General features: G+C 43.5%; 1 protein-coding gene across 1 annotated transcript in view; it reads right to left on the reverse strand.

The window, feature by feature from the left end:
• evplb (envoplakin b) overlaps positions 1-14,288 on the reverse strand; it is a 41,103-nt gene extending 26,815 nt beyond the window's left edge. Inside the window, exons 1-5 of the mRNA XM_060904438.1 lie at positions 14,184-14,288; positions 4,832-4,931; positions 4,558-4,709; positions 3,348-3,471; positions 3,119-3,235 (exon numbers count right to left, since the gene is read on the reverse strand). Coding sequence (XP_060760421.1) covers positions 3,119-3,235; positions 3,348-3,471; positions 4,558-4,709; positions 4,832-4,931; positions 14,184-14,209 — 519 coding nt within the window. The 5' untranslated portion in view covers positions 14,210-14,288. The remainder of the gene's footprint in view (positions 1-3,118; positions 3,236-3,347; positions 3,472-4,557; positions 4,710-4,831; positions 4,932-14,183) is intronic.
• Between the last annotated feature and the right edge of the window lie 9,353 nt (positions 14,289-23,641).

Consider the following 23,641-nt stretch of genomic DNA (forward strand, 5'->3'; position numbering starts at 1 on the left):
CACAGGACCAAACTAATAAATATCGGCAGTCAGCGAGCACCTCGGTGTGATCAGCTGTTCGTTTAGTGACAGAATGATGGAACTGTCAGTGTACACTCAAAGGTAAACCTGTAGATGCACGCGCACACACACACGGACTTCCTCTGTCTGCTTGGCTGCGCGATTTCATGCACATTATTTGCTTTAATCCCCTCAAATTAAATCACTTCCCAGCCACAGAATGGCCTGATATTTTGTGAGATATTACAGAAATAAACATATATCACAATGACCACATTTCAGAGGGAATTAAATTTCACCGATTTTATGAAATCGAAAGACCGTCTAGCTTGAAACAAAAATAGTAACAATCAGACCAGCCTGCTCCAGTTCAAGCAAGCCAAACGTATTTCTATCACATCATATCACATGAGTAAATTTGATTGATGAGCTACACCAGCTTTCAGGGCGTCTCAGGCTTTAAGAATCACTTCCTCTCTTAGGCTTAGAGCCATTCTTTTTTTTTTTTTAATTGCTTACTACATGACACACAACACTCACTCTGACTTTACTGACAACCTTCAGAGAGGAAGGTAACACATTGTTTGGAAAATTGCTATCATACCATTCAATTCAACAGGATGTCGCAAGACTCTACTTTCCCTGAGGCGCACCAGTGAGGAAGCTACAAATTAAAATCTCTGGCAAACTCTACATATGTTTGACCTCCTCAGGATTGTCACAGGGTGTTTTTTTCTAAGTTAGAGATAGCTAGCAAACGTAAACAAGGAGTTGCTAGCATAATGTTTTGGTTTGCTTATTCAGGCCTAACATACGTCTCATTGATTCTTTTTGTATCTATAGATATTTTGATGGACAAATTAAACTCATGCTGAGCTTGCTTATTTTTAAGACCTATAAAAGTTTCTGGTTTAGTTTTTTTTTTTGAGTCTTTCACTAAGCTATTAGTTATGCAGACATCCCAAGTCTCCCAGAAGTTCCGGGAGTCTCCCGCATATTAATAGTGGCTCCCTGATGCCTGCAAATTGGAGAATATCTCCCGGAATCTAGAGCAAGTGAGCAAGAGCGTGCACGCGAAACATTAATGTCTGCATCGCGCATATGACGGAGTGCGCGAGGGAGACTGCGCGTGTGCCTGTTAATGTAGCGCATGCTAGACAAAGAACATCCTGATTGGTTTACAGACATCCCAACCTGCAGAAACTCAACCCCCCCGATGGCGTCATGACACCTCCCGGAAATGAGTTTCTGCAGGATGGGATGTCTGGTTATGTTTAAAAAAAATCCTATTGATGTTACACAGTACAGCTAAAGTTAGCTAATCTTAGCAATAAGTTAGTGATACAGTTAGCTAGTTGTGCTTGGTTTATAGTTACTACTGGGATATTTAAACTAGCATTTTTCCTACCTTCTCATTTCCTAATGGCTTGAAATCTTTAGCGAAGCTGTTAGTTTTTTAGGTTTTTCTATATTGCCAGGGTTACAAAATGATCCTGCTCAATTTAGCGAACATTATCTGTAATATCTAAAAATAAATAGATTTAAATAAATACATTTTTTAAGTGGGCAGCACGGCAGTGTAGTGGTTAGCGCTGTCGCCTCACAGCAAGAAGGTCCGGGTTCGAGCCCCATGGCCAGCGAGGGCCTTTCTGTGTGGAGTTTGCATGTTCTCCCCGTGTCCGCATGGGTTTCCTCCGGGTGCTCCGGTTTCCCCCACAGTCCAAAGACATGCAGGTTACAGTAGGTTAACTGGTGACTCTAAATTGACCGTAGGTGTGAATGTGAGTGTGAATGGTTGTCTGTGTCTATGTGTCAGCCCTGTGATGACCTGGTGACTTGTCCAGGGTGTACCCTGCCTTTCGCCCGTAGTCAGCTGGGATAGGCTCCAGCTTGCCTGCGACCCTGTAGAACAGGATAAGCGGCTACAGATAATGAGATGAGACGTTTTTTAAGTTTACTAACCTGTGATTTAGGTTAAAGGTAGTGACTGCAAGTCATCTAAAATGTTTAAAAAAAATTTTATTCTGCAAGAACAGTATCATGCAGACAAATGGGATGTGATCATTTTGATGTCCTGAGGGTCGCTTTTCTCTGTTTTGGGACCATTTTCCTACCACTTGAGGTAAACAGTACGGCCCTACAGAAATAGGAGACAGCCGGACGCAAGGAGCTTGGACTAATTAGCATAACTATGGAACGGCATCACACCAAGATGGCAATGCCACCAAGAAAAGATTGTGACTCTGCATCTACCTCGGAAAGTTCTGAGCCGCAGGGATGTAATTTTTGGTTGATGTTCACATGAAACAAAAGACAAATATATCTTTTCTCTGTTACTGCTTCTGTATTCTCATTTCTTTCTCTGTAAGATCAAAACATTAGGGGTATAACTCCATACTCGCTACCGTGGAATCGAGCCCATGCAGTTTAAAGCATAATAGCTAAGCACTAGCGAGAATGATTTAGTTATCTGTCCAGAAAAATGACACGTCATCTAACCTTACTCTATCTTGCAGTTGCACTCACTAGGCAGGCTTTCCTTTTCTTTTCCCCTGCCGGGAGAGCCGAGTCTGCCGTGTTTGACTTGTTTTGGTTAAAAGGAGCTCAAACACGCCCCATGGTGGTCATGTGATATTGTTGCTCACTTGATTTGGCGATCTCCAGAATCGTAAAATGCGGGACACTTTTTATCTCGGCAAAACATTTACACACAGGATATACTCTGTGTGTGTGTGTGTGTGTGTGTGTGTGTGTGGCAACGAAACATCTCAAAACTCCAACAGCAATAGAAATAGAACATTTGGCCCAGAATTCAACTTTGCAGTCAGAACCTTTAATCTATAACTTATTCAGACTCTCGTGTTACCCTATTTCAAAAAGAAATTATGTCATTTTTCAGGATCTCTAAAATGTACTTGACAGTTTTATATTTGCTCAAAAAAAAGTTTCTGCTCTTAAAGCATAAAGATGACCTGTTGAAAAAGACAATTGAACTCCACAAGGATTTTGTTTGATAAACATATTTTATTGGAGGAGGAGCCTATTCTTTAGATGTGGCTAATTATATATTACTGTATGAGTGGACCATGTGTGTGTGTGTGTGTGTGTGTGAGAATACCTCTGAGTCCAGCTGAGAGCGGTATGCTTCAATCTCTTGATGCAGGATGTTGTGGGTCGCTATCTGCTTTTCTACATCAGACAGGTTTGGGCCGTATTCCTCCCTCTGGATCTGCTTCTGGATCACACACACACACACACACACAGAGAGTTCCAGTCGATACATGTTCTGGAATTGTTCGTGGAATTGGATCGTCCATGAGGAAAATAAATAAGCATGAGTTTCTCACCTGTTTGGCAACAAGCACCTGAGCCCAGTTGACCTGTGGAGAGAGATCCAGCTCCAGATTTTGCTTGTACAGATCTCGATACCTCTTGCAGCCGTGTGACCAGCGATCATGGAGATGTCTCACACTACAGGGAGAGAGAGAGCATCCATTGATTCATCTTAAATAAGCACTTTATCCTGATCAGAATCCCAGAAACACTTGCCGCAAGATGGGAATACACTCACAGCTGCCATGTTTCTTGGAGGAAACCAGAGAACCCAGAGGAGAGCCATACAGAAATGCAGAGAATAGGTTGCATGCAGGAACCCAAGCTGTGGTGCACCAACACTATCTGCTGTACCACCGCATCACTAACAACTTTTATTTCAAAATCTAAAACTATTTAAAGCTAGACAGCCTTTCGATTTCATAAAACCGGTGAAATTTAGTTCCCTCTGAAATGTGGTCATTGTGATGTATGTTTATTTCTGTAATATCTCACAAAATATCAGGCCATTCTGTGGCTGGGAAGTTATTTAATTTGAGGGGATTAAAGCAAATAATGTGCATGAAATCGCTTGCTTCGCGCAGTCAAGCAGACAGAGGAAGTCCATGTGTGTGCATGCGCAGGTTTACCTTTGACTGTGCACTGACCGTTCCATCATTCTGTCACTAAACGAACAGCTGATCACACCGAGGTGCTCGCTGAGCGCTGATATTTATTAGTTTGGTCCTGCATTTCCTCTCCTTTGTATATAACGTAATGCCATTTCTTCTCGCTTTCCGTTACTGTAGTCGGTCTTTCATGTTTCATTCACAGTCTCGCATCCTCCATTTTTCTCTCCTGTTTCAGATTTGTATCCCACAATGCCGTGCATGAACGGGGAAAGGTCACTACATGATGCATGACATAGTATTTTGAATTGGATCATGGTGAAGCAGGAAAAAAATAGCAGAGAATTTAGGGCCACATGGATCTAAATTCGTTCTATTAAAAAAAACTAATAAAATTGGAAGTCTGTAATTTGAATTCAGTAGCTTTCGGTCTACTAAACAAAAATAATCAGGTGTCGGGGAAAATAATTTTTCTGACCTACACTTGAAAAATCTGAAAGGCAGTCTAGCTTTAATTTTTCTGATTACTGAGATTCAGATCAGTGTTCGGTTCGTGTGCAGTCTTCTTTATAGCAATGGAAGTTCCTCAACAAGAAAAATGAGGATTTACACTCACTCCTGTTCAATCTCAGAACCTTGTGGGTGCAGTTTCTTCACTTTGTCCACATCCAGGAACAGCTGCTTGAGCAATGTCTCTGCCTCGGCCAGGTTGTCCGCCGTCTTGATCCGACAAGTCAGAGAACGGCCACGCTTCCCATTCTCATAGTCCTGGTGGTGGGGGGGCATTTTAGGTGTAGCATGTTATAGTTGTTATAGTCATCATTATGGCAATAGATGGACCTCAACAGGAAAAACTAGAGTGTGTGTGTGTGTGTGTGTGTGTGTGTTACCTTATCCAGCAGCTGCTCAGCATCCTCCAAGTTCTTTTCCACCTTGTCTGAATACTCCTGCAAGCGGTTGACCAGCACAATCGGGTCAGTTGTCTGGCCCCTACACACACACACACACACACACACACACGTCATATAAACACACCACTACATCATAGCAATCACACAATAGACACACACACAACACATAGGGCTCTGTTTCTAGGGTTACACACTCCTGAAACTCTTACACAGTGCTTCACATCACTACAGGACACAGTTCTGGTTTAGAACATTTTGACCTCTTATCGAGTATTTTATTTTATTTTAAAAAGAATTTTACATGTTGGAGAAAGTACTGCTCCTACATCAGTCCTTAATGAACATGGAGACGTTATCCATGTTGATTAACACGTGCTGGAATCACATATCACGTGTTTATAACATATGAAGATGTCTGGATCTGTTCTCTGATACTGTAACTGACATCATGTTCAACTTTCACACTTCGCTCTTTCATTCTGTGAATAAATAAATGACCCGCTGATTCGTCATAATGCACCGTTTGTCTGTTTATTTCATGAAAGTCATAATAAAATTAATCATTCATTCATCTTCAGGAAGTCCTTGATCCTGTTCAGGGCTGCAGCAGATACAGAGTCGAACCCTGGACACCCACATTCACATGGTCCTTCACAGCTTGGGGAGATTTATCATAGCCAGTCTGTCTATCTGCATGTTTTAGGGAGGTGGGAGGAAACCCACAGAACCCGAATGAAACCCAGACAGACACAAGGAGCACACAGAGAGTAACTCTGGATCAAACCCACAACCCTGGATCTTCCATCCACACACTCAACTACAGCCATAATAGCTCATACTAGTATAAATACACAGGTGAATATAGAAAATCACACACTCTGATTGGTCAAGAGATTCGGACTATTTCTCGATAATCACCTCGAGCGACTCGACAAAATAGCGGCCGATCGCTTCATCACCGTAAGTGAGGAAGAATTACACATGATGAAAGAAAACACCATTCCTAAAAGCACTAAAGACGCTACAAAGTTTGGTCTAAAACTATTCAAAGCTAAGGTGTAATTGTGATTTATTTTATCCATTTCAAAACAAAGTATTTTATGTGAGTCGGTGTAGATAAGTGACAAGTCTGTGCTGCGCCATTATTATATTTATATACTGCTTTTGAAGTTTGAAATAAAATTTTTAAAAATATGATTAAAAAAATCACCTGTGTATTTATACTGAAAGAATTATCCACCGCAGGCTCAGTGAATATCAGGAAATATTATCCATACAGGAGACTTTTTCGATGAAATAAAAATATGTTCTATTCCCTTCTAGCGGGTTTCGTTCATTTGGTTTGATAGCATGCAATATTGTTCGCATATCGCTTATCTTATGTGTATTACATCACTCTACCCAATGGAGAATGAGTGCTGAATATGGTTTATGATATTGCATGTCAAGACAACATGATGTCACACGTTAGAGACGTAAAACTTCTGCGCTAGTGAGTGAGCGACTGGGACAATTTGTAAATAAAACAAACATGGCCGCCTGGTTTGCTTCATTAAATACGGAAGATTTTGAGAGAATTTTGAAACAGAAAGATGCACTGAACACCTGAAAGGAATGTGAATGTATAATAATAATAATAATAATATTGACTGACTTTTTTCTTGGTCTATCAGATATATTCCATTCAGCTACTCATCTTTGACTCGTTCAATATCACGCTAGCTGAATGGAATATATCTGATATACCATGAAAAAAAGCCAGCCAATATTATTTAAATAATAATCTCGACTTCGCCTCGGTTATTATTCACTGATATTCACTTCACCTTCGGAGAATAACTGCTAGATAATAATAACCCTCCTCCCACTCTAACTGACAACTTCTGTAAACAAAACCCAACACGCATAGTTTCCATTGAGGTATCAATTTCCAAACGACACAACTCACAAAGCTCTCTTTTCCCCCCTCAATATCTTGTAAAAAAAATTATTATAAATATGTAAAGCAGACAATACCAAAATACCAAATGTACACTCAACACCTTTATTAGGAACATCTGCTTGTTTATTTAATCAGCCAAACTACCATCAGAGCCGCTGTTATTGAACATTAATCAGCATGTTCTGACCAATCACAATCCAGAATGCAAGAGTGCTCAGTTCCATAGGATAGCTACAATCAAAAGTTTGTACACCCCTGCTCATTCTGACTATTTTCTACATTGTAGAACAATACTGAAGACATCAAAACTATGAAATAACATCTGGAACATGTATGGAATTATGTCTTAACCAAAAAAGTGTTTAAAGAAAACAAACAAAATATGTTTCATATTCCAGATTCTTGAAAGTAGCCAGTGTTTAGCTTGATGACGCTTTGCACACTACTGGCGTTATCTTTCTTGCCTTCTTAATGCATTTGAGATCAAACGGTAAACAGTAAATAATACAAATAATAAAATAATCCCTATTTCACAGCTGTACTAATCCATACAGTATTATATTGAGAACTGAACAACTAAGTAAAGAGAAACGACATCCATCATTACTTTAAGATCTGAAGTGACTTTTAATTCATAAAAATAAAGAAAAAACATTGAATTAGAAGGCATGTCCAAACTTCTGACTGGTCATGTATATGAATTACTTGATCAATACAAGACAATATTTACATTTTTAAGGGGAAACATTGAGTCATTTATGAAAGCTTGTTCTTCCTGACCTTTCCCTCATGCTGCACCCAAAGCTGTAATGTAATGAGAGCTCTGATGCCTGAAGTGTGTGTTTATCAGAGACGTTGTGTAACAATTAATTACACATCAGTAATAAAGGTAACCTGAGGAACTGGAGTGGCAGTGTGTGGTGTTGTGGAAACAGAATCGAGTAATATATCTACCATTAATACACAGAATGACAAATGCTGATAATAATCATTTAAAAAAACCCACCCTTTTGACGGATGACTTTTTAGCCTTTTTTATGCAACAAAGTGTAAAAAGTTTAATAAAGTGTAAGAATCATACTGTAAAGGCTCTATATGACAAAGTACTTATGGTGGAAAATAAATGATTCAGTTTAACAAAAAAGATCAAGAATTGATCGAAAATTGTTCTTTCGGGAATGAAAAATAATTCTACTATGACATTTATTGTTCAAAATTAATTGATTTATTAAATTTTAAATGTTTTATATATATACTGTGTGTTTATATATATATATATATATATATATATATATATATATATATATATATATATATATCATCTCATTATCTGTAGCCGCTTTATCCTGTTCTACAGGGTCGCAGGCAAGCTGGAGCCTATCCCAGCTGACTACAGGCGAAAGGCGGGGTACACCTTGAACAAGTCGCCAGGTCATCACAGGGCTGACACATAGGCCAAGTTTACATTAGACCGTATCTGTCTCGTTTTCTTCGCGGATGCACTGTCTGTTTACATTAAACCACCTGGAAACGCCGGGAAACGGGAATCCGCCAGGGTCCATGTATTCAATCCAGATCGTGTCAGCTCCGGTGCTGTGTAAACATTGAGAATACGCGGATACGCTGTGCTGAGCTCTAGCTGGCGTCATCATTGGACAACGTCACTGTGACATCCACCTTCCTGATTGGCTGCTGTTGGTCATGTGACGCGACTGCTGAAAAACGGCGCGGACTTCCACCTTGTATCACCTTTCATTAAAGAGTATAAAAGTATGAAAATACTGCAAATACTGATGCAAATACTGCCCATTGTGTAGTTATGATTGTCTTAAGGCTTGCCATCCTTCCACTTGCAAGTGGTAAGTGATATGCGCTGGGATCACACACACAGCGGCTCAGTCCCGAATCACTGCTCGTGCGCTATACTCGCGCGCTCTGTGAGCTGCGCAGGGCCGGAGTGCGCACCCTCCAGAGGGCACTCGCTGTTCAGGGCGGAGTGATTTGGAGCGCAGGATGCCTGCGGAGCCGAGTGTATCTGTGTATTCGTGTTGCTGTGTGCACGCAAATCGTGTATTGGTGTTGCTGTGTGCACACTAATCGTTTTAAAAACGTTAATCTGATGATCCGCTGATACGGTCTAATGTAAACATGGGCATAGACACAGACAACCATTCACACTCACATTCACACCTATGGTCAATTTAGAGCCACCAGTTAACCTAACCTGCATGTCTTTGGACTGTGGGGGAAACCGGAGCACCCGGAGGAAACCCACACGGACACGGGGAGAACATGCAAACTCCGCACAGAAAGGCCCTCCCCGGCCACGGGGCTCGAACCCGGATCTTCTTGCTGTGAGGCGACAGCGTTAACCACTACACCACCGTGCCACCCATATATATATATATATATATATATATATATATATATATATATATATATATATATATATACTGTATATATACGCAGTGTGTATACACACACACACACTTTATTTTTCAGCAAAGCAATTTTACCCTCACTTTAAAATGTTTCATGAAGTGTGTGTGTGTGTGTGTGTGTGTGTGTGTGTGTGTGTGTGTGTGTGTGTGTGTGTGTGTGTGTGTTTGAAAGAGAGTGAGATAAAATGAGGGAGTGTATGAGTGTGAATGTGTGAGTGTATCAGTGTGTGTGGCTGCATACTTCAAGCCAGTAATGCAGGGGCATCCAGTTTGACTTCTTTGCCATCCATCTGTGTATCAGACCCGAAAAACAGCATACCATACCGCCCCCCCCCACACACACACACACACTACTCCCTCTTGAAAGTACACTCCTTTTCCACTTAGTTTCACTGTAGTTACTGACTAATGTGCTTTAAGATAAATAACTAATATAATGTGAATTTCTAAGGAATGATTCTGATGAACAGACCGTATCTAGAAATGGCATCAAATATTTTTAATCATTGACCAAATCAGAACTGTTACTAAGTCATAAAATATAAACGCCAATCCTGTTTCATATGTCAGTCATGCTCCATTTTGAACAACAGGGTTCCTCATTTTATCTCTTTTTTTATTTAAATCCTCATCCTCCTCAACTTCAGCAGCCTCTGACACAGTCAAGCACAACCCTTGTCCATCCTTACAAGACTTGCTTTGTGGAGGACATGGCAGGGATCCACATCTGCCCCACACAGACCTCCAGATCTCCACTGGTGTCCCACAAGGCTCAGTGCTTGGTCCTCTTCTGTTCTCATGCTGTACATGCTTTCTTTTTGAGGTCTAGTCCTCACATAGATTTTCATACCAGTGCTATGCTGATGATGCTCATCCTCTCCTCAGTGAGTTGGCAGCTCATTAGCTGAAACTGAATCCCAGCAAGACTGAGCTGCTGTACATCTCTGGAGACACTTCTCTGTGTCAAGATCTTGTGATCTCCCTGGTCAAGTCTCAGATTCCAACATCAGGACATTTCATCCAGACATTTCTACCCACACAGGCCACACAGATGCTTGTTCAGCTGCTTGTCATTTTGAGACTGGACTACTGCTGCTGCAACTCACTCATAGCAGACCTGCCTCTGCACACCATTTGTCCTGGGAAACTCAAGAATGCAGCATCATGACATTTTCAACCTTCTGAAGTTCTCACACGCCACCACTTAAAATACTTCTGCTTCTCTACAAAGCCAGAAATGGACCAGCACCTGCCTATCTGAAAGCACTTATCACTCCCTGTATTGCACCATGCTCCCTCCAATCCTCGAGCACTACTCGAGTGGACCCACCATCTCTCGGGGTACAAGAAAGGCATGCACCAAGGTTCTTCTCTGTTCTGGCACACAAGTGATCATCATACTGAGCAAACTGGTTAACACGAAAGTTAACATAAGGGTTGGAGAGTCGAGATGTTTCACCGTTCATGAGTTTGCACTGAATGGAGTTTAGTCAGGTTTTTTAAAATATGACAAAAATGACTTGAATAAATTCACATGCCTCAAGATGGACTTAAGGCTGCATGTTCTTATTCTCACAGTGTTGTAAGATCTGTTGTCTCAGGGGTTTTTCCCTTCCCACCATTGCCTCTGGCTTGCTTATGAGGGATAGATAAAATTTTAATGAAAATGTTATATCTGGATTTCTGTCAAGCTAAATAGCTATACAAACTTTATAGCCAAACTTTATAACCATAAGAGCCTTTGGTGTGGGTCTTCTGGAGGATCCATGGTGTATCAACCCATGGTGTATCATAGTGTACCAGCTCCATGGTGTATCAACCCATGGTGTATCATAGTGTACCAGCTCCATGGTGTATCAACCCATGGTGTATCATGGTGTCTTGTGGAGGACGGCCCCATATGGACAGTCAAAAGTCGCACTTGGAAGATGCTCAGGACACTTACAGTAATGCTTTTGTCGCTGAAGACCACAGTCGACTTGCTAACTTTAGGACTGCAGTTGTCATGACCAGTTTATAACTTCAACCAAATAGACTTCAGGTTAACACTGTTAAAATGTTATAATCACACTATCTGTTATCACCCAAATAAGGATGAGTTCCCTTATGAGTCTGGTTCCTCTCGAGGTTTCTTCCTCATGTCGTCTGAGGGAGTTTTTCCTTGCCACCATCGCCACAGGCTTGCTCATTGGGGATAGATTAGGGATAAAATTAGCTCATTTAAAGTCACTAAAATTCTGTGAAGCTGCTTTACGACAATGTCTATTGTTAAAAGCACTATAAAAATAAACTTGACTTGTACCAGCTCCATGGTGTATCAACCCATGGTGTATCATGGTGCACCATCTCCATGGTGTATTAACCTATGGTATATCCTGGTGTACCAGCTCCATGGTGTATCAACCCATGGTGTATCCTGGTGCACCAACTCCAAGGTGTATCAACCCATGGTGTATCATGGTGCATCAGCTCTATGGTGTATCATCTGGAGGCTCCATGGTGTATTAACCCATGGGACTCTATGCTCTTAATCTCTACATGAGAAACTCACACCTTAATCATTAGCAATATTTGAAATCATTGAGTCTGAGCCAGAGGGCAGCACGGTGGTGTAGTGGTTAGCACTGTCACCTCACAGCAAGAAGGTCCTGGGTTCGAGCCCAGCGGCCGACGAGGGCCTTTCTGTGTGGAGTTTGCATGCTCTCCCCATGTCTGTGTGGGTTTCCTCCGGGTGCTCCGGTTTTCCCCACAGTCCAAAGGCATGCAGGTTAGGCTAATTGGTGGCTCTAAATTGACAGTAGGTGTGAATGGTTGTCTGTGTCTATGTGTCAGCCCTGCGATGACCTGGCGACTTGTCCACAGTGTACCCCACCTCTTGCCCATAGTCAGCTGGGATAGGCTCCAGCTTGCCTGCAACCCTGTAGAACAGAATAAGTGGCTACAGATAATGCATGGATGGATGGAGTCTGAGCCACCTAGTGAGGCCAAGCACAATGTTTCTCCCATCTGTCTGAATCTGCTGAAGTTTGGCATCAGGCAAACATTTATGCCACTTAAAAGTGGTTGCACCAAAAAACAACCAGTTTTAATTTCAGTTGACACAAGAATGTACAAGCGCATTGTCCCTCTGTCATGTCACCTAATTTGAGCAGCACGAATGCAGCGAATGCCATGCATGTGTGCTGCTGCCACACCCTGAAGGAAAACAGGTCATGCCTTCCTCCAGATCATCACATTTGCTATTCGCATGATAAGCAATTAAATAGTGCATTTCGTAGCTAGCTGCTCAGGATTGTAGTCATTCCTCTGCATACCTTGCCACACCTTAGTGTGCTTTATCTTTGATCATAAAGTGTTATCTCGGATATTGGTGCCAACGTGAAAGTGTACCGATTCCTGTTAATCACAGCGTCTCTTGGCGCTACAAAACCGGCCATGAGAACAGACAAGGCAATGCTATAAAGATAAACGAAGAGACTTGTAGCAAGCCAGACACATTCCACAACACACACGTGGGTGACGTAACACACTCTTAAGCTTGATTGTCATTTATGGCTGTTGGGTTGAAATCTCAGTGAACATATCTGCTTAGAGTATGTAGGTGGATGGAGGAGAAAAAAGTATAAAGATAATTCAGGTCAAAGTCAGATCAATTCTAGATGAGATAAAAACAAAAGCTATTTAAAAAAAGTAGATTAAACAGATTAGACTGGAAAGGTCCTTTTCAGCAATATTATCCGTATGCACATTTAGAAATGTGTATTCCAATATCTCATCTCATCTCATTATCTCTAGCCGCTTTATCCTTCTACAGGGTCGCAGGCAAGCTGGAGCCTATCCCAGCTGACTACGGGCGAAAGGCGGGGTACACCCTGGACAAGTCGCCAGGTCATCACAGGGCTGACACATAGACACAGACAACCATTCACACTCACATTCACACCTACGGTCAATTTAGAGTCACCAGTTAACCTAACCTGCATGTCTTTGGACTGTGGGGGAAACCGGAGCACCCGGAGGAAACCCACGCGGACACGGGGAGAACATGCAAACTCCACACAGAAAGGCCCTCGCCGGCCCCGGGGCTCGAACCCAGGACCTTCTTGCTGTGAGGCGACAGCGCTAACCACTACACCACCGTGCCGCCCTGTATTCCAATATATTTCCAATAAATGCAATATTTCCTGATGTACACTACCATTCAAAAGTTTGAGGTCACCCAGACAATTTTGTGTTTTCCATGAAAAGTCACACTTTTATTTACCACCATAAGTTGTAAAATGAATAGAAAATATAGTCAAGACATTTTTCTGGCCATTTTGAGCATTTAATCGACCCCACAAATGTGATGCTCCAGAAACTCAATCTGCTCAAAGGAAGGTCAGTTTTATAGCTTCTCTAAAGAGCTAAACTGTTTTCAGCTGTGCTAACATGATTGTACAAGGGTTTTTTAATCATCCATTAGCCTTCTGAGGCAATGAGCAAACACATTGTACCATTAGAACACTGGAGTGAGAGTTGCTGGAAATGGGCCTCTATACACCTATGGAGATATTGCACCAAAAACCAGACATTTGCAGCTAGAATAGTCATTTACCACATTAGCAATGTATAGAGTGGATTTCTGATTAGTTTAAAGTGATCTTCATTGAAAAAAAAACAGTGCTTTCCTTTCAAAAATAAGGACATTTCAAAGTGACCCCAAACTTTTGAACGGTAGTGTATATCCAATATATTACAGGTTTGGTATGAAAATGTGGTTTAAATCTTTATATAATACAATATTTACATCCAGATATGCTGAACACATGTTTGATTGATTTTATTTAATGATTGTGTTCTGTATTATTTCCAAGCAGAAATTAAATCAATATGCTGAACAAGAAGAAGAAGAACACACACACACACACACACACACACACACACACACACACACGGTTGCACTCACTGGCTGCTGTCCTTCTTCTTAAACATGCTGGAAGTCAGTATTTGCTGTCTACAAGTAGTTCCAGGTTCTTTCTCTGTGCGTCTCTGTGCGCTTCAGCTTCTTCTCTCTCCAGTTAAAGTCCACTCAGCTGTTTTGGCTCCACCCCCAGGACAGGTGTAACACCTCTGCCAGGCACATGGGACTGGGAAGACCTGTTTCACCCCTCAGTCCATCAATCCCGTTGTCTCAGCTGACATACATCTTAGAGTAGAGTCAATAAAGAGATGTGTACTGTAGTGTGTGTACTGTACTGTGTGTACAAACACTTCTAATTATCTTGTATGGTACTTGTATGATAGAAGTGATGCCAAAGAGTGGGATTATATATATCATTACAGTATGAAGGTGTAAAAAATTTAAATTTCATAAAATCGGTGAAATTTAGTTCCCTCTGAAATGTGGTCATTGTGATATAGGTTTATTTCTGTAATATCTAACAAAATATCAGGCCATTCTGTGGCTGGGAAGTTATTTAATTTGAGGGGATTAAAGCAAATAATGTGCATGAAATCGCTCGCTTCACGCAGTCAAGCAGACAGAGGAAGTCCATGTGTGTGCATCATGCGCAGGTTTACCTTTGACTGTGCACTGACAGTTCCATCGTTCTGTTGCTAAACGAACAGCTGATCACACCGAGGTGCTCGCTGAGCGCCGATATTTATTAGTTTGGTCCTGCGTTTCCTTTCCTTTGTATATAACATAACATCTTTTCTTCTCACTTTCTGTTACTGTAGTGGGTCTTTCATATTTCCGTCGCACACTCACGTCCTCCATTTTTCTCTCTTGTTTCAAATTTGTATCCCATAATGCCTTGTGTAAATGGGGAAAGCCCACCACGTGATGCATGTCGTAGTATCTTGAATTGGGTCATGGTGAAGCAGGAAAAAATAGCAGAGAATTTAAAGCCACGTGGCCCTAAATTCATTAATTCATCTCATCTCATCTCATCTCATTATCTCTAGCTGCTTTATCCTGTTCTACAGGGTCGCAGGCAAGCTGGAGCCTATCCCAGCTAACTACGGGCGAAAGGCGGGGTACACCCTGGACAAGTCGCCAGGTCATCACAGGGCTGACACATAGACACAGACAACCATTCACACTCACATTCACACCTACGGTCAATTTAGAGTCACCAGTTAACCTAACCTGCATGTCTTTGGACTGTGAGGGAAACCGGAGCACCCAGAGGAAACCCACGCAGACACGGGGAGAACATGCAAACTCCGCACAAAAAGGCCCTCGCCGGCCACGGGGCTCGAACCTGGACCTTCTTGCTGTGAGGCGACAGCGCTACCCACTACACCACTGTGCCGCCAAATTCATTAATTGTTTAATTAAAAAAAAAACTAATAAAATTGGTAGTCAGTGATTCAAATTCAGTAGCTTTTGGTCCACTAAACAAAAATAATTGGGTATTGGGGAAAATTATTTTTATGACTTGCACTTGGGGCGGCATGGTGGTGTAGTGGTTAGCGCTGTCGCCTCACAGCAAGAAGGTCCGGGTTCGAGCCCCGTGGCCGGCGAGGGCCTTTCTGTGCGGAGTTTGCGTGTTCTCCCCGTGTCCACGTGGGTTTCCTCTGGGTGCTCCGGTTTCCCCCACAGCCCAAAGACATGCAGGTTAGGTTAACTGGTGACTCTAAATTGACCGTAGGTGTGAGTGTGAATGGTTGTCTGTGTCTATGTGTCAGCCCTGCGATGACCTGGCGACTTGTCCAGGGTGTACCCCGCCTTTCGCCCGTAGTCAGCTGGGATAGGCTCCAGCTTGCCTGCGACCCTGTAGAACAGGATAAAGCGGCTAGAGCTAATGAGAATGAATGAGATGAGACTTGCACTTGAAAAATCTAAAAGGCAATTTAGCTTTAATGAGTAAGCCAGGCAGCAAGGAAAAACTCCCTAAGAAGTCATGAGGATGAAACCTTTACAGGAAATCAGACTTACCTGTGTGACACCGGACAATGCAATTACAAATCATTTATTTTTCTATAATTGAATACTGTAGAGTCAAAAGGTGTGAAACAGGAACTTATAAGCTTATGAGTAACTTATGAGTATGAATCATTGAGTCCTTTGAATTCATTTGAGTTTTGGCTTTAAGTCTATTGAATCAAACTGAAATGCACCTGGAATGCTTTTCAATTAACAGTTGTGCCTCATCAAAAGTTAATTAGTGGACGAGTTTCTTGCCTTCTTAATGTGTTTGAGATCAAAAAGTAAATAGTAAATATATAAATATGGGAATTCTTTGGAAAAATATTTTTCAGGGCAGGTTCTATTGTGAAGAGTTGTCTGCCAATACAGAGCTCGCTGGATGCTGTGGGCTTGAGTTGGGAGATATGGAAGGTCGGGTGGATACAGAGGGAACTGGGGAGTTTGAGATCGATGGCAGAGGGGTTAATGATGCTCTAAATCTCAAAGGGACCTATGAACTGGGGGGAGAGCTTCTTGGACTGGGCTTGGAGAGGGATGTCCTGAGCAGAGACTCAAACCTTCTGACCGGGCTGGGAGTTTTGGGCAGGGATACTATGGTGGTCATCAGAACCTCTGGCATAGGTGAGCCTGTATATCGGGGCATTCTGTATATTGTAGACTGGATATTGGGCCTTGGCAAATTAGCCTTGGTAGATTGGATATTGGGCCTTTCTGTATTGTAAATTAGATATTGAACCTTTCTATATATTGTAGATTGGATATTGGGCCTTGGTAAATTGGCCTTGGTAAATTGGATATTGGGCCTTTCTCTATATTGTAAACAGTAAATATATAAATATGTCAAGAACCGTTCAACGAAGTAAAGAGAAACAACATCTATCATTGCTTTAAGGCACAAAGTGACTTTTAATTAATAAAAATAAAGTAAAAAAAACATTGAATTAGAAGGTGTTTCCAAATTTTGGGCTGGTACTGTATTTTATCCCTTTATAGTTATATTTAATGTTGTGCAATGCCTATGAAATATTTTAGTTCCTGTTATCACTTATACGATACATTAATTCACTATTTTTAATAAGATCCGAGGTGCTGATAATGAGCTTCTGAGAGCCGTGTGAACAAGAAATGATGAAATAGTCAAGGCAAGTCAAGTTTATTTGTATAGCGCTTTTAACAATAAACATTGTCGCAAAGCAGCTTTACAGAATTTGAATGACTTAAAACATGAGCTAATTTTATCCCTAATCTATCCCCAATGAGCAAGCCTGTGGCAATGGTGGCGAGGAAAAACTCCCTCAGATGACATGAGGAAGAAACCTTGAGAGGAACCAGACTCAAAAGGGAACCCATCCTCATTTGGGCAACAACAGACAGCATGACTATAATATTAACAGTTTTAACATAAAGTCAGTTTCATTGATGTTATACACTCTTCACTGATGGAAACTTGAGTGCAAAACTGTTCATGACAACTGCAGTCCTAAAGTTAGCAAGTCAACTGTAGTCCTCAGCCATAAAAGCATTATACTGTAAGAGTCCAGAGCATCCTCCAAATGTGACTTTCAACTGTCTACATGGGGCCGTCCTCCACATGAGCAATGCGATGAGACTCCAACCAGACATGGGGCACCAGGATGGATCAGGCCGGTCCGAGGAGCAGAAGAGGCCAGCATCTCGAGCCCAGGACTGACATGTAACTCAGAGGGACAGATTTTGGGGGTGGGAGGGGAGAGAGAGAGAGAGAGAGAGAGAGAGAGAGAAAACACAGGTTGTTAGGTATGCCTAAAGTCACCTGAATAAGTAGGAACAGTATACATAGTGCACTGATTACAAGCAGGGACTTCGGCAGCCATAGGCGGTTTTAAACGGGGGCCCGGGGGGGCCAGTGCCCCTGTAAAATTGCTCCTGGCCCCTGTTGTGGCCCCTGTGCTGAACAGGTAACAAGATTTATTAATTTTGACGTGCGCTGGCTCGAAGATCGGAACTGACATGACGGAGTGTTCTACACGGACTCCTTAAAGCGCTACAGGCACACTGTAACCTGCAGCAGAAAGACCCGCAGCAGCGCGAATTGTAAACTTCGGACGTGAGAGATAACAGCTGCAGCCCTGCAAGGACTAGGTTACTGCAAAGAGGCGAAGGTAAGGAAAATTATTCAATTTCGTAACGTCAGTGTTTGCACATATCTGTGTTTTACTGTTGTTGTTCACTACAATAATAAATCCGTTTTATTGCGCTTTCTTAAAAGTGCGTTGCACAGCAATAAGTAGCCTAACTTAATATTTTTGGGAAATGGGTAAAATAACCGACAGTGTTTAACCTTCTTGTAAAACTTTAATGGCCTTTTGATATGTAGAGGCTACATGTAGAGGCCTCTCCGTTTACTTTTTTAGTATAGACAGACCCGGCGCCAGACACGGACTGACGGACGGGCCTTGAATTGCTTGGGGGGGGGGCACACATTTTATACGCTAAGCCAGGGCAACACAACTGTTTCTAGCAACCCAGGAGAGCAGCACAGACGTGACGAGTTAAATATTATAAGAAACCTATAAAGCAACCAAAACAACTTTCCAAAATGTATCAAACATTGCTCAGCATATTAAAAGTTTTTTTTTTTGCTCCGCTGGCCTCACAACGCACAAAGCTGATTTCGGGTATCTACCGGAAGATGTCGTGATATGATCCCGTCCAGCAATAAAATGTGATTGGCTGAGACAGCTGCTCATTTACCCAGATACCATTTGAAGAAAAAATGCGATTGGTCGGTTGGCTCATTCCATTACATTAACCCATTGGTTCCCAAGAAATATTAGTCCACGTTTATAGCAATGATCCAGAAATTATTACTAGTGTTTCTGTACTCACGGATAATAATGAATGAACCGATCAGCCGATTTTGAATAGTTTCAATACATTTTAAATTGAGCACATTTTTCTTTATTATTGTTATACTGAAAAACTTTGACTTGTAGTTTACGGTTTTTTTAAAAACAAAGAAGAAGCAGCAGCTGTGACGGGCTCCTATCAGGCCAAGTGCGGTCACTCGCCGGCCACTTTCAGGCATCTTTTTCGGATTAGTGAGAGCAGACCCTCTGAACATGAATGGGGAGATATCAATACTGGACTCTGTGAAAACTAACGGTGGCGAAGAGCATATGATTGAAATCGCCATGAAAAGCTGATTATACTTGAGTGTTAGGTTGGTTCTCATGACTCAGAAAAAGCTTTAAAATCCACTTTTCTCGTGGATTATTTTGACACTGCGCAGGCGCAGTACTTCTATAACGGCAGGAGAGGGACAGCGGAGCACGAAGCTGCAAGATGGTTGGAAAGCTGTTGGTTCAGATCGACATATGATTGGTTGTTGGCAGCGGAACAGGCGGGATATTTGCAGACCCGTACTGCCGTCAGAGACAGTTGATTAGAATGTTTGCTGCCGTTACGAACTGTCCCCATTCATTTCTATGGACGATTTCTTCAGTGACCTGTCTCCTATGAAAAAAAGTCTCTGCTCTGGGTTCCAGCAGGGCGGGCCCACATGAGTCTCAGGGCGGGCACGGCCCCCTAAGGCCCGCCCATGGCGCCGGGCCTGAGTATTGAGGTATTTCACCTGACGTCACAGGGTCACGTGACACCCCGGTGTCTGCCGTTTTGGACGGCAAGCTAGCTAATGTCAACAACAGTAGCTGGTATGTTACTGTAGCAATGTTTACGTTCAGTCATTTGGATGACTGTTAAAACCTTTCAGTCTCAAGTTTTTCCTTTACTGGATTTACTAGTTTACTGAGCCAGCCAGCCCCGGAGCTCTAGCTAGCTAGCGCCAGCCAGCCAGCCCCGGAGCGCTAACTAGCTAGCACCAGCCAGCCAGCCAGCCCCGGAGTGCTAACTAGCTAGCGCCAGCCAGCCAGCCAGCCCCGGAGCGCTAACTAGCTAGCGCCAGCCAGCCAGCCAGCCCCGGAGCGCTAACTAGCTAGCGCCAGCCAGCCAGCCCCGGAGCGCTAACTAGCTAGCACCAGCCAGCCAGCCCCGGAGCGCTAACTAGCTAGCGCCAGCCAGCCAGCCCCGGAGCGCTAACTAGCTAGCGCCAGCCAGCCAGCCAGCCCCGGAGCGCTAACTAGCTAGCGCCAGCCAGCCAGCCAGCCCCGGAGCGCTAACTAGCTAGCGCCAGCCAGCCCCGGAGCGCTAACTAGCTAGCGCCAGCCAGCCCCGGAGCGCTAACTAGCTAGCGCCAGCCAGCCCCAGAGCGCTAACTAGCTAGCGCCAGCCAGCCCCGGAGCGCTAACTAGCTAGCGCCAGCCAGCCCCGGAGCGCTAGCTAGCTAGCGCCAGCCAGCCCCGGAGCGCTAGCTAGCTAGCGCCAGCCAGCCAGCCCCGGAGCTCTAGCTAGCTGGCGCCAGCCAGCCCCGGAGCGCTAGCTAGCTAGCGCCAGCCAGCCAGCCCCGGAGCTCTAGCTAGCTGGCGCCAGCCAGCCAGCCAGCCCCGGAGCGCTAGCTAGCTAGCGCCAGCCAGCCAGCCAGCCCCGGAGCGCTAACTAGCTAGCGCCAGCCAGCCAGCCAGCCCCGGAGCGCTAACTAGCTAGCGCCAGCCAGCCAGCCCCGGAGCGCTAGCTAGCTAGCGCCAGCCAGCCAGCCCCGGAGCTCTAGCTAGCTAGCGCCAGCCAGCCAGCCAGCCCCGGAGCGCTAGCTAGCTAGCGCCAGCCAGCCCCGGAGCGCTAGCTAGCTAGCGCCAGCCAGCCAGCCAGCCCCGGAGCGCTAACTAGCTTGCGCCAGCCAGCCAGCCAGCCCCGGAGCGCTAACTAGCTAGCGCCAGCCAGCCAGCCAGCCCCGGAGCGCTAACTAGCTAGCTAGCGCCAGCCAGCCCGCCCCGGAGCGCTAGCTAGCTAGCGCCAGCCAGCCTGCCCCGGAGCGCGCTCAGTAAACTAGTAAATACAGTAAAGGAAAAACTTATAACGGGCCATGTCTCAACAGACGAAGAAGTTATTTCAATGACATTTAATAACATTTTGTTTATCCTGAGGACCGAAAGTAAATGAAAACGTGAACAAATCTTAGCTGTCAGTGAACAATCCTGGTGGAAGCAGGTAAACGTCGTTCTCTAAGCCTGCTAACCTCAATTTTTGCAAATACCTCTCCCTCTGCTCGCCCTGTAAATGCCCTACGTCGCTGGACAGTGAAGGTGTTTTCTGCATTTCGCTCCTTTTTCTTTTATGTTTTTCGTTTGTCGCCTTCCTCGCATTCAAACTGATTCGAGCCGTGCCGTCCAAAATGGCAGCGTCACATGACTTGGTCACATGAGTGAAATACCTCAATAGACCTACTGTAGGCTATCATCATGGAAAGGAGCAAGAAGGACATTATGTCCTTTTTTGCCCGTTGGCAAAAAGCAACATAGAGAGAGTAAGGAAGATGAAGATTATGAAAGAGGAGAGAGAGCCAGAGGTGGAGAGAGAGCCAGAGGTGGTGGTTGGAGAGGTGGAAAGTGAGGCATCTGAAAGGCAATCTGAGCGTGAGGATGAAGACATTCAGGATCAGATTGAGGGACAGAATGAGGGACAACCCAACAAGTCATTGGGACAACCAGATTCACCATGCATATCAAGTACAGCACAGGTTTGTGATGTTGAACAAATGTATGTGTGTGAGCAGTGTCGACCTACAATTCATATAGCCTACCCTGAAAGTGTGAAGTCTGAATAATAATTAATAAATATAAAATACAAATAATAGATATAATAATAAATGAATAAATGAATAATGATAAATAAATGTTGTTCTCAGTCACACTCTCATATTTACTGTATTCATCTTTCTCCAGATATCAGCAAGTGCTTGGACGACACTCCAGTGCAGCCACGTCTGAAGAAAAGGTTCATTGTATGCAAAAATAGAAATCTTATTTTACAAAAAAGAGAAACATGGTTTTAAGATTTACTGAGCACAATTTATTTTATGTTTAGGCTATTGAGACAGAATGTTTATCTCATTGTATTTATGCTCAATGTATTTTGTTTTGGTTTTAAATAAACTAAACAAAACATTTTGAACGCTTAAATATTGCCATGTTTTGCTCATATGTGCCCCCCTGAAAAAACACTGGCCCCACCTCGGCCCCCCTAGTAATTTTGGTCTAGAACCGCCACTGCCGGCAGCTAACTATGACAGCATAACTAAAAGGGGAGCGTCAGAAGGTAACAGAGGCATGAGGGAGCCCCGGGACATAAAGCAGCAGCCACTACACCGTCAACAAACTCGAGTGAGCAAGCAAGTGGGGGACTGACAGCATCCATACATCCCAGTTTACCAAAACACTCTGTCTGAGGACCCTCCAGATCTACTCCTTTACCTCATAAACACCATTAACAAAAGGCTTGACTAAACAGATATGTTTTCAGCCTAGACTTAAACACTGAGACTGTGTCTGATTCCCGAACATTACTTGGAAGGCTGTTACATAACTGTGGGGCTTTGTAAGAAAAGGCTCTGTCCCTTGATGTAGCCTTCACTATACGAGGTACCTGCAGATAGCCTGCACCTTTTGATCTACAGTAATTAGGTGTGGCGGGTCATAGAGGACCAGAAGTTCACTCAGGTACTGTGATGCGAGACCATTCATACCCCTTTTCTACCAAATCAGTTCCAGGGCTGGTTCGGGGCCAGTGCTGGTGCTGGTTCACAACTCGTTCAACTTGCGAGCCAGCTGAGAACCAGTTTGCTTTTCCATAGCTTGTGGTGCTAAGGGGAGCCATGTCATTACGTCGCTGTATACGTCAGTTACGTCGCTGTATACGTCAGTTACGTCGCTGCGTTTGCATAAACCTTGGCGCGAATATCGAAGCAACAACAACATGGAGAAGAAGAAGCAGCAACAACAACAATAATGGATGACTTCATGTTTGTACAGCTGCTGCTTCTCGTCGCTTAAAAATGGCGACCTTTGACGGTCTTGCGATTGTTGTTGGTCTTAACAACTCTGCCCCCCCCCCCCCCCCGCTGATGTAAGCGGTTCTTTCCTCTGGCCCAGCAAAGAGTTGGTGCTAGTCTGGAACCGGTTTTTCTGGCCCCAGAGCCAGTTCTTTGTCAGTGGAAACAGAAAACCCGGTTCCAAACTAAGCACTGGCCCCGAACCAGCCCTGGAACTGCTTTGGTGGAAAAGGGGCAACAGTGCTTTAAAGGTCAATAGTAGTATTTTATAATCAATATGAAATTTGATTGGGAGCCAAAGCAGTGTGGATAAGACGGGGTAATGTGGTCATATTTTCTAGTTCTAGTAAGGACTCTTGCTGCTGCATTTTGAACTAACTGGAGCTTGTTTATGCACTTATTGGAACATCCAGACAGTAAGGCATTACAATAATCCAACCTGGAGGTAATGAAAGCATGAACTAGTTTTTCCACGTCACGTAGTGACATTAAGTTTCTTATCTTAGCAATATTTCTGAGATGAAAGAAAGCTATCCGGGTAATGTTATCAATGTGAGTTTTGAATGAA

This window comes from Neoarius graeffei, chromosome 22 (genome assembly GCF_027579695.1).
Source record: "Neoarius graeffei isolate fNeoGra1 chromosome 22, fNeoGra1.pri, whole genome shotgun sequence".
Classification (NCBI taxonomy): domain Eukaryota; kingdom Metazoa; phylum Chordata; class Actinopteri; order Siluriformes; family Ariidae; genus Neoarius; species Neoarius graeffei.